The sequence below is a fragment of the Canis lupus genome, chromosome 16 (assembly GCF_011100685.1).
Source record: "Canis lupus familiaris isolate Mischka breed German Shepherd chromosome 16, alternate assembly UU_Cfam_GSD_1.0, whole genome shotgun sequence".
In the NCBI taxonomy this organism is placed as follows: Eukaryota; Metazoa; Chordata; class Mammalia; order Carnivora; family Canidae; genus Canis; species Canis lupus.
Genome location: NC_049237.1, coordinates 13,053,174 through 13,065,379, shown reverse-complemented (window position 1 = coordinate 13,065,379; position 12,206 = coordinate 13,053,174). Strand labels below are relative to the sequence as shown.

At 40.6% G+C, this 12,206-nt stretch overlaps 1 protein-coding gene across 1 annotated transcript in view; it reads left to right on the top strand.

Annotated features, from left to right (window-relative positions):
* BPGM (bisphosphoglycerate mutase) overlaps positions 1–12,206 on the top strand; it is a 34,593-nt gene that overhangs the window by 7,793 nt on the left and 14,594 nt on the right. Inside the window, exon 2 of the mRNA XM_038559478.1 lies at positions 4,819–5,481. Coding sequence (XP_038415406.1) covers positions 4,881–5,481 — 601 coding nt within the window. The 5' untranslated portion in view covers positions 4,819–4,880. The remainder of the gene's footprint in view (positions 1–4,818; positions 5,482–12,206) is intronic.

Genomic DNA, 12,206 nt, shown 5'->3' with positions numbered 1-12,206 from the left:
GATGCTTTAAGAGTATATACCAAGCAGGACTGACCACTTCCCAGTGGGTGAGAAGAAGGGCAGAGAGGTCGGCCTAGAGCCAAGGTTCTCAAAGCATAGATCTCAAACCAGCAGTATCACGGCATCACCTGGGAGTTTGAGAGAAATACAGATCCTCAGATCCACAGGCCTGCCCCAGAGGTTACTCAAGTTAGGCCTTGAAAGTGAGGCTCAGCACCCTGTTGTAACTACTTCTCCTGGTGATTCTGATGTATGTTCAAGTTTGAGAACCATTGGCCTAGAGGAAATAACCTTTAAACTAAGCTGTAAGAGTGTTCCAATCAATATGGTAGCCGCTGGTCACCTGAGCCTTTAAAATGAGGCTGGTTCAAATCAAGATATACTTTTTTTTTTAAAGATTTAATTTATTTATTCATGAGAGACACAGAGAGAGAGAGAGAGAGGGAGAGACACAGGCAGAGGGAAAAGCAGGTTCCCTGCGGGGAGCTCGATGTCGGACTCAATCCTGGGACTTCAGATCATGCTCTGAGCTGAAGGCAGACGCTCAACTGTTGAGCCACCAAGGTGTCCCAAGATGTGCTTTAAGTCTAAAATATACATCAAGTTTCAAAGGCTAAATGAAAAAAAGAATGTGAAATACCCTATGAAGTATTCTATGTGGGTCGTATGTTAAAATAATATTTTGAATCTATAAAGTTTAATAAAATGTATTATTAAAATTAATTTTATTTATTTATTTCCCCCTTTTTAATATGGCTTTTAAAAAATCTAAAATAACATGTGTGGCTTCCCATATATTTTGGTTGGATACAGCTGATCTAAAGGATGGCTAGCAGTTACCTAAAGCTGGGTGGGACTCAAGTGGCAGTGGAGGGAAGGAGATGCTGTATCGGGGTTCTGGGTAGGGTACAGTGTTTGCAGAGGTCCTGAAGCAAGAAAGAACATGGCATGCTCAAGGAAAAAAAGGAAAACCAAAGCCTTACAGGTCATGTTAAGGATTTTTAACTCTATCCTAAGACCAACAGGAAGTGATTGAGGATTTTAAATAGGGTGCTCACTTTTCAGGCTGTTTGCCACTAATAAGTGAGGGCACAAGAGCTACATATGAATATAGACAGATTCTCAGAATCCAGGCTTCTCCTGTTCCCAGAAGATGGTGGAGGTGGAAGGCATTTGGTTAGGACTGGGAGGTAGCAGGAGCCTGCCCAACACTGCCTGTGTCCCAGGATCAGAGGCACAGGACCCCTGATGAAAGGAAGAAGCAGTTACCTGGAAGAGGTAGTTTTGCTTTCAGTTCATTTTCAGCTTGGTTAAAGCTCAGAGCTTGCGGAAGTATTCTGGGAACGGTCCAAAGTTGAGTGGAAGTTTGATTACAGGGCTCTGCAGGCTACTGGCCAAGGGTTTCATGAAGGAGGTTCAGGGACAAGGAGCCCAGCACATGTGGAGGTTAGAGGGTCTGACCATCACCTGGGGTCTGTTGGCCTCTTCCCTCATCTGTAGCCTGGAGATTTCTTTGTAAGTCACAATTTCTAGGTTAGCAGACTCAATCTAGCCTCCAGACATATTTCGTTTAGCTCACATTTAAAAAATGTATTTAAATTAGTTACCAGTATTATTACCAGATTTCACATAAAAAATGTACATTTCTGGTGTTTTTAAAAATTGGAAGATCCGGAAACCCCAGTTCCTCAGAGCCTCACAGAGAAACAGGGGAGCTCAGTAGTCACTACCCCTTTTAGTTTTATATGAACTTTGAGGAGCTGAAATGACCATTTTTAGTTTTTTTTTTTTTTTTTTTTAAAGAAGACATTTTATTTCCCCTAAAGACAAAACCGAGTTCATAGGTCCTCTGTGGTCTGACTCGAAGGCTTGCATTCTCTCCCATGTTTGCTTTGAGAGGTCCCATCTTCTGTTTGTCCTCCAGAAAGGGTCTGAGAATGGGACCCTTACTTGAATGAGACCAGGTTATACAAAAGCTCTGTCCATTTACATGGGAGTTGCATCCATCAGAGAAGCACATGTGTTCCCTACAGTTGTCCACGGTTCCCATCACCCCTGTGACCCAGCATCACTGCTCTTCACCTCTTTCTGATCCACTGGGACATGTGAGTTTGCAGCCCCTGCCTTAAACCTTAAATGAGACTGTACTGCCTTGAGTGTTTGTTGGTAAACACTTGGTATACCAGGTCCCATGATGATTAAAATCTTAAAGATTGAAAACTCTAAACCTCAACATCTCCTGTGTAAATAGCAGTAATTAAATAGGAAGGCAGTTGATAGCAGTAAGGAGGAGAGAAGGAAGTAACTTTGTTTACCCAAGATAGATGCACTGGTCGGGTACCTTATCCTATATTCAACCCTGTACGCCAGAGTGAGGGAAGAGTGTGTATCTGTGTAGTCTCTGTGGCTACAGTACTGTTTCTCTGATCCAGTATATGTATTTGGAGAGGGGGTGGTGGTGGCTGAAAACAGAGAAACTGTTTTATTTCTTAAACAAAGTAAGCAAATATAGCAGATTAAAATAATACAAAGCTTGGTAGTAAGTGCTTGGGTATTCATGATGTTATTTCTATATTTTGCTCTCGGTAGAGTTCATACTCAAAGACCATGGAGGAGTGCTCTTTTTTTTTTTTTTGTATATTTTTTATTGGAGTTTGATTTGCCAACATATAGCATAACACCCAGAGCTCACCCCGCCAAGTGCCCCCCTTCAGCGCCTGTCACCCAGTCACTCCATCCCCGCACCCACCTCCCCTTCCACTGCCCCTTGTTCGTTTCCCAGAGCTAGGAGCCTCTCATGTTCTGGAGGAGTGCTTCTGCCTACAGAATTTGTCCATCATACTCTTTCATTTGAAGGGAAAATGGCTTCATTAAGCATAAGGAGGCTACTTGCTTGGCAAGACAAAGTAAGGGTTGAGGTGGCTTCTCTTTTCAGCAACACAACAATAAATGTTACAAGGGGGTGGATCTAGTTTTTGATTGATCTGAAGCTTCTACTATTTGGTGAATTGAGGCTCTTTAAAACAATACAAAAATGTCTTTCTTTTGCAAATTAAACAGACACACACGTGCACACATATGTGCGCGCGCACACACACACACACACACACACACACACACACGTGCATTCCTTATTTGATTTCTCCCAGTGCCTTAGAAGGAGTGTGTTCAAGTGAAGGAACTTGAAACTCGAGCTTCATGATTATTCTGCCTCTGGGCACCAGGAATCACACAGAAAAACACTGCCCAGATGTCTTTCATCCCATTCTCTGTTCTTTTGCCACCCTGAGGCCCCTCTGGGCTGAGGGTGGGGAGAGGCCTCTCTCTCCCTCCAGAATTTCTCAGCTCTGTGAAGTGCTTTCGCCTGAGCCCAGTCTCTTCCAGATGCTTCCCACTTCTCACGCAGGAAAGCTTCAGAGCTAATGCTTGACAAGAAAGGGAGACCCTAAACCCAACTACCCTCGTCTTTCAAGTACTTGCAGCTTACCTCTCCATCCACTTCCTCCCTCGGGTGTTCCTCAGTTAGCCTTCTCCTGAACTAAGATGTAGCCTTATTTGAAGGGCTTTTTCCCCTTCAGAACCTCTAGGAATTACTAAAGAAGAAACCAGCTACCCAGATTTCAGTTACCTTTGTCACTGACTGTTATGTAACTGGGTGAATCATAGGTTAAGTGGGACAGAAAAATCTCCAGTTAATAGGACTCATCAAGAATGGTGGAAGAGCAGGCCCTAGTGTTCATAGCATTTTTACTCCCCAGTGTGGAAAACCCTGGGGTGGAAATGGAGAGCACTGGGCAAGTGAAGTGAGCCCCATTTGTCAGTGTTACGTGTGTCCGCTGCAAGGAGAGTGAAGACAGGCTAAGGCAACCAGAGCCGCAGGTTCTACAGGGTGCAGAGTGAGCCCAGCAGACCTTTGGGCCAGCCTCTTACCTTTGGGAATTCAGAAACACCCTAAGATTGTCTGTCCCACTTTCCCAGATTCGTCTCGTGCTGAGATGTGGCTGGTGTGCATAGGACAGTTTAAGGATTGGGGAGGAGGAGAGCAGGCCTTATCAGCGTGCTTCCTCTCACTCCTACGACCTGCATCTCTTAGCTGCTAGCATTTGATAGCTTGTTTTGCATATGGATTTATGCCTGCTGAAAGCTCTGTCTTGAGGCAGGCGAGATTATTTTGGGGAGTACCATATTGGGTGTTCGTGTTGCTTTCAATCACTTTTGGTGGTGTTGGAATGTTGAACACTGGGTTTTCTTATACGTAGTGCAGCCCAGCGCATTGAAGAGCTAGTTGCCACTGGTTAGTGACTGATGCTGGATAAATATGATGGTTCCATAACTTCTATAATGAAGTGAGACTGGTAAATATTTCTTTTTTCACCAGAGGGAAAACAAAGTGAGGAGGATGTCTTCAACCTGAAGTCAGCTGCTAGGAGCTGGGAGTTCCCAGCTCTAGTCATCTTTTTAGACATCTATAACTCATTCTATTAAACCCTGGCCTCTTTGGGCATGGACTGCCTTTTTATCTGGCGGAAATGCAGCATGCCATAGGAATGATTTGTTCTGTTATTTTGCATCATGCAATTAACATACTGTCTAGCCATCAGAAAATTAAAGTTGACTGGGTTCCCTGTAATTAATTATTTGTTGAATATGCCTGTATGTGCCATAGTGTGTAAGCCGTCTGACGTCCTGATGTCAAATCTGTTCAAAGGAATGACTCCAGTTTCACTTAGACACTGACTGTTGTAAACTTGTGCTTCCATTCCCAGGTAGTCCGTTGAAGGAAGAATATAACATACTTTCTGTTTCTTCTCTTTCTAGATGTATTGTTGTCATTGAATATTGGTCCATTTGAAAAGTGCTAGGGAAGCTCAGCCATCAGTATGGCCAAGTACAAACTGATTATGTTAAGACATGGAGAGGGTGCCTGGAACAAAGAGAATCGTTTTTGTAGCTGGGTGGATCAGAAACTTAACAGTGAAGGAATGGAGGAAGCTCGGAACTGTGGAAAGCAACTCAAAGCACTAAACTTGGAGTTTGATCTTGTATTCACATCCATCCTCAATCGGTCCATCCACACAGCCTGGCTGATCCTGGAAGAGCTGGGGCAGGAGTGGGTTCCGGTGGAAAGCTCTTGGCGTCTAAATGAACGTCACTATGGAGCTTTGATCGGTCTCAACAGGGAGCAAATGGCTTTGAATCACGGTGAAGAACAAGTGAGGCTCTGGAGAAGAAGCTACAATGTGACCCCACCACCCATTGAGGAATCTCACCCTTATTACCATGAAATCTATAACGACCGGAGGTATAAGGTGTGTGATATACCTGTGGATCAGCTGCCACGATCTGAAAGCTTAAAGGATGTTCTGGAGAGACTCCTTCCCTTTTGGAATGAAAGGATTGCTCCCGAAGTATTAAGTGGCAAAACCATTCTGATATCTGCTCATGGAAATAGCAGTAGGGCTCTCCTGAAGCATCTGGAAGGTACCATCTTTATGCTGCTACTTACTCTAGAGGTTACTAAGTGTTATACTTGGGCCTAATCTAGAAAGAACATGGTTTCTGAGCTAACAATGCATAATTTACATGATAGACTTTCTTTCCTATTCCCTTTTGCTGCTTCGGTCTTTTAAGAATCACTTTGTTCTATAAATCAAAAACCCTTTGCCTTTTACATTCATATTATATAAAGCAGTGATTCGAAAACTTTAGCAAATGTCAGAATTCCCGGGGGGTGGGGGGATATGGTTTATTATAGATTGCTGACCCCACTCTTGGAATTTCTGAATTCACAGGCCTGGGATGTGGCTGGAGAATTTGCATTTCTGTGGTGTTTTCTGGTAATGCCTATATTGCTCTTTGGGGTTGTCCACCTTGAGAACCCTTGATCTAAAGGATTATGTGGTTTTTTGTTGTAATAAAGGGAGGCTAGGAAGGGTATAGACTTCTATAGAAATGGTATGCAAAGTCAATTTATTTGAGTCTTTCCATATAAATAAAAAATTATCTGGACTTTGGGTTTTGCCCATGTTCTTCCAACTTTAAATGGTTATTCTTGTGTTCCAGACCGGGCTTTCTTTCTTTCTTTTTTTTTTTTTTTTAAAGATTTTATTTATTTATTCATGAGAGAGAGAGAGAGAGGCAGAGACACAGGCGGAGGGAGAAGCAGGCTCCACGCAGAGAGCTTGATGTGGGACTCGATCCAGGGTCTCCAGGATCATGCCCTGGGCTGCAGGTGGTGCTAAACCGCTGCGCCACCAGGGCTGCCCCAGACCGGGCTTTCTTGAACAATTCCTTTGTTCTAGTCCTCTCTTTCCAGACCAGGCTTAGTCATTGATTGGGAGAAAGTTAGGGGGACAGAAAATGAAAAGTTGGCTTACTGGAGATAATTGGTTGCCTCAATTTTATTTTAACTACTTGATTTTGTATTCTAAGCATATTCTGAAATGTACGATACTGTTATCCCCCTCTTAAGTAATGTGAGCTAAATGAACTCTTGAGGACTCAGGCTGACCAGTTTGGGCATCAGTGATGGCTCTGTGGTACCTCTAGGGGGTCTCTCCTTCCCTTTCTCCCTTCACTAAGTAATCCCAGGCAGTTGTGCTTTCTGAGTGATCTGCTCTGTCGACTATTTTCCTGTGTGTTAGCACTATCATAGTTAGCCGATGATATTAGAACACATTTCTCCAACATTCCCTTCCTGTTCTGCTTTATTTTTCTCTAAGAGGCTGTGAAAAATGGGAAGGTTGACATTGTATATGAAATAAGTGAAAACAGGTTATTAGTAACAAGACAAAGTGATCTTTGTGAGATTTTATTGTAAGCTTTCTAGCATGTGTTTTTACCCTTGATTTTTATAACATGGCCAGGAGCCAAATCATTACTGTATACCTGTATCCATTATTTGTGCAGAGATCTAAACTCTACAGACTTTATTGGCTATTAAAAACATTATTGGCTAGACATAGCACTCAATCTGTTTGTGTATGTGTGTGTATATATCTTATTTACTCAACTATATAAAGGGTTCTATTCTTTTTTTAAAATTTTATTTATTTATTACTGAGACACAGAGAGAGAGAGGCTGAGACACAGGCAGAGGGAGAAGCGGGCTCCCCAAGGGGAGCACAATGAGGGACTCAATCCAGGACCCCTGGGTCGCCACCTGAGCCAAAGGCAGACGCTCAACCGCTGAGTCCCCTAGGCAGTCCCTCTGTTCTTCTCCTTTCAGAAAAGTTAGGTATTGCTTAAATGATAAATTCATTATTGGACTATAGTATTTCATTGTTTGCAGAAGAGTTGAGCCTTCTCTTAGGACAATAATGAACTGAAATGCAGAATTTTGAAGTTTCTACCAAGAGATATATTCTGTCCCACGATGCCAGTTGCTTTTTTTCCAGAGACGAGACTTAGATCTCTTTGTGGCCAAGCTCCCTTCTCTAAAAAAAATGTCATCATCTCCTTCAGGATCCTCTTTTCTTCCTTGTCTGAGCTAGGAAATCTTCTCTTCAGAAACAATTTCTTGCTGTTTAATACCATTTATTCTTCAGCTATCTTCAGGTTTAGATCTTTAAGATTATTCGGCATCCCCAGCCACAACTCATCTTTGATACCCCCTTCTCTGAGTACATCGATGAGTTCACTATTTGTTTCTGTTCCTTTTTTTGAAGGGAATAGGAAGGTTTACAAATGGTGGTGAAGAAGACTATCACCATGGTGGGGGTAGAGGGAGAACTACCTGTGGAGGGCAACGTTACCCATAGAAATCTTTATGCATTTGAAAGAGGTTTTAAAAAAAAAAAAAAAAAGAAAGAAAGAGGTTTTAAAACCACTAATAATTTACTGAAAAACAATCATTTGTATAGCTGGTATGGAAAACAATGTGGCAGCTTCTCAATAGATTAAACACGCAATTACCATATGACCCACCAATATTTACCTGTATTCATTTCATAGTGTTACTGTGACAAAGTACCAGTCACTGTATGGCTTAAAACAATATATACTAATTTTCTCACAGTTCTAGGGGGCTGGAAGTCCTAAATTAAAGTGTTGGCAGGGTCCTATTCTCTTCAAAAGCTCAAGGTGAGAATCCTTTGTTGCCTCTTCTAGTTTCTTGTGTTTGTTGGAAATCTTTGGTGTTCCCTGGTTGGTAGATGCATCAGTGTGGCCCTCAGACTTTACTTGGTGTTTTTCCTCTGTCTCTCTCTTCCTTCTCCTAATTCCCCCCCTCCCTTTTTTAGGAACACAAATAATATTTGAGTAGAGCCAAAGGCCTCATCTTGATTACCTCTATATAAAAGCCCTGTTTCCAAAGAAGGTCACATTCTCAGGATAGGACTTCGACATATCTTTTTGGAGGGATACAGTTCAACCCATAACAGTACTTAAGAGAAATGAAAACATATGTCCATACGAAAACCTATACACAAACCTTCATAGAAATGTTATTCATAAGAGCCAAAACATGGGAGCATCCCAAATGCCCATCATCTTGTGACTGGGTAAATTAAGCTTGATATATCTATTCAATATAAAATTATTCAGCAATGAAGAAGAATGGAATTGTCTTATGTGCTACAACATGGATGAACTTGGAAATTATTGTTACCTGAAAGAAACCAGTCACAAAGGAGCGTATATTTTACAATTCTACTTAAATGAAATATCAGCCTGACCAAATCTTTAGAGACAGAGAACAGATTATTTGTTTCCTAGGCCCGGGGTGGAGGTAAAGGGGGTGCGGAATGAAGAGTGACTTTGGTTGGGTACAGGTTTTCATGTCAGGGTTGTGAAAATGTGCTACAATTGATTGTAATGATGGTTGTTCAAATCTGAATATACTAAAAACCATCAAACTGTACAGTTTATGTGGGTAAATGGTATGGTATGTGAATTTCTAATTAAAGCTGCTCAAATAGTTTAGTCAATGGGATTGAAGGAAGAAAGGATTTGACTTTGGCCTAGAAAAAAATATTTCAGGGCAAATATATGGAAATGCTATCAAAGTAGGTATGCATGGATGTGGAGTACAGAATAAGGAAAAGATAAAACAAAATACAACTTTGACCACTAGGGCAGAAATGGATTTATAGGGATTGATGAAAAATGAGCAGGCATTAGTCCTCATGCTTTATTTAAACTTTCTTCTGAAGGTCTTTTTTTTTTTTTTTTTTTTTAAGTTGGATGATAGAACAGAATCACCTTTCAGGGCTTAATGAAATTGAAGCAACCTTAAATTGCAATTCCTATCCCTATCCCTATAATATAGGCCTTAGACAATATGTTTTTATTTGGAGATAATTAATTTAAAACAGCAGTGTTCATGCTGGAAGAGGTAAATGGTATGAGGAGATTCGAGTTGGAAGTATGTGAAAATAGAAAGGGTATGGAGTTGGCAGATGTCTGCAAGCCAAGGACAGGGGAGGTGTAGATGAGACAGGGACTGGAAATGGGAGGGTTGGTGACCAGGAAGGATGGCCGATATTCAGGGGGAAAAAAATGACAAAATCCATAATATGCCATTAGGCACAAGTCCATAGGTAGGGAAACAAATGGAGTGGATGGGAAAATTGGGATCTGTCCATAGAAGACATAAGGCTGGTATGTAATCAGGGCTCATCCATCCTGGGTCAGAGAACAACTTTGTTCCTTTTTGGCCTGTAGTACCCCCTGGTGGTGCTGTTAAGATTCGTGGAGCTCTTTGATGTCGCTGTGATTTCCTATAATGGCTTCCACGCCTAACATGGAAGAAATTATTTCATGTCCGTGAAATGGACTAAACTAGATTTTAGGATCACTTGATAAATTAGTTATCATGTCTTATTTTAGGAGTTCCCTAGACACCAATCTCCACTAAGAGATTTCTCTTATAGTGTATATTGAAAAATAAGATCCAAGTATTCTGTCACAGCTCTAAGAATTAAGTATAAGTGACTTTCCCAAGATCAGAAGAAATCATGTGTTATTTCTAACATGTCATTTCTTAATGAGATTTTAGATTTTTAAAAATTGATTCTGGATGTATATGTTCACCAGAATAGGAATAGCAACATGAATCCTCTTAACTTGCATGTCTGACTTTCAGGAGCTCAAGTTTTACAGGGCTTTCTGTGGTACTTGATAAAGGCCCAACCTAAAAGAAAACATTCCTTTGAATTTGGATGCTGACTTTTTAAGACTCCAAAAAATTACTTTAGGGGGAACATACAGATTTTTATCTGATAGTAAGGACTACTTGTCAATTTATATGTGCTCATTGTGTTTAAAACATGTCCTAAAATTTACCATCTTTAATTGCCACATTATTCTTACTGTATAGTTACGTATGTACATACATATGACCATTAGTCATTTTCTGGTTAATACCTGTTGGCCCAGTGCAATTATTAATAGCCTCTCCTTTCATTTTCAAAAGTGCCCCACTTGAATGATAAATCATATGGTCACCTTATAAAGATGTTAGCCTTCACTAATAGTAAGAATGAATCCTTGAAATGGCTCTGATAAGATTCCACACTTCCTGTAAAAACAAAAGTTGCTAAATTCTTTGCATTGATTACAAAGTAAGAATGCTTGTGATTGTAGATTCATCTGATTCATAGGCATGCTTTCTAGGTATGTTTATATAAAACTCTCCCTTATAAACAGGATCTTTCAAGGAACTGGGGCAGTTTCCCTGTATTGTCCTTAAACCATTCAACAGACCTAAACCTGCTACTTCCTGCTGGGGAGGAGGGTGATAGCTGATAGAATCCAATGACAGCATATTGTCATATCACAAAAATACTTTATTATTTAAAGACTATAACTTGGGGTAGGAAGGATGATGACCCCATTAAATAACTGCTTATATTTTTGGTTTACCCCAAAATCTCAGTGCCTTATGATCCTTTTACTTGAAAGTATACTAGTGTTACACATCTACCCTATATCGTATATACCTCAGCAATGAAGAGTGTTGGTTCTTATGACATTATTTTGTTTCTCAACTATTTGGTGGTATGACGACTTTACCCTATAAGCAGTCAAGGTGCTTTTTCAAAGGTGCTGACACTTTTTCCATTTGTGAAAAAGAAGACAGGTGCTGTTGAAGGAAAATGAAACCCAGACAGACTTCAGATGACTTAGCCATGATCATGATAATTAGTTGGAGTCGTGAACTCCACCCAAACCCAGTTTGCTGAGTCTCCACACATGATTACTGCCTGGGCTTTTTTGTTTTAATTTTTTTTCTGAAAAGTAGCCCTTCCCTTGTTCTATTTTTTGTTTGGAATACTATGTTTTAAGAAGCTGAGTCAAGAGTATCCTTGGCAGGTAAACCATTAAAAGTTAATTTGATGGAACTGAGTCTCCACTTATTATTGCTGTTACCCTAACATTGTGGTTCGTGTATGGTGTTCCCTAGCACAGCTATACAAGGTGGCCCTATTTTGAGTGCATGCTGTGTGCTATGTGCAGTTCTAGGCATTTTACATATGTATCCTGTTTAACATAGGAACTAGGGCAAGGCTCTGAGCTGGCTGGAAAGCTGTTCTTCAATCCTGTGTTTTACTCTGCTTTTAGTGTATCTAGGTCATAGTTTTATTTCAGTTGACCAATCATTGATCACTAAGCTGTTTTACCTAAAGAAACTGCTTTAGATAAAAAGGAGCAGACTACTGACACACCCAACATCATGGGTGAATCTCAACTGCTTTATGCTAAGTGAAAGACACTGAATTCAAAAAGCTATATATTGTGCAATCCTCTTGAAGTCTCAGGCCCCAGTAGTTCAGAATATGACCATATTTGGACATACGATTTTTTTAAAGAGGTAATTAAAGTAAAATGGGGCCACTAGGGTGGCCCTAGTACAACATAATTGGTGTCCTCATAAGAGATCAGGACACAGACATGTGAAGGCACAGGGGGATGACAGCCATCTACAAACCAAGGAGAGAGGCCTCAGACCTTGATAGCTCTACAACCATAAGAAAATAAATTTCTATTATTTTTTAAAGCAACAAATTGTGCATTGTATGACTCCATTTATTTACCATTCACGAAAAAGCAATATTATCAAATCAGAAAACAGATCGGTGAAGAAAGGGCAGGCTGCAAAGGGGTACAAGGAAATTTGGGGGGTTCATAAAATTATTCTGTACACTCGAAAGGGTGAATTTTACTGTACGTATATTATACCTCAATTTAAAAAGTCTTGCTTTTAT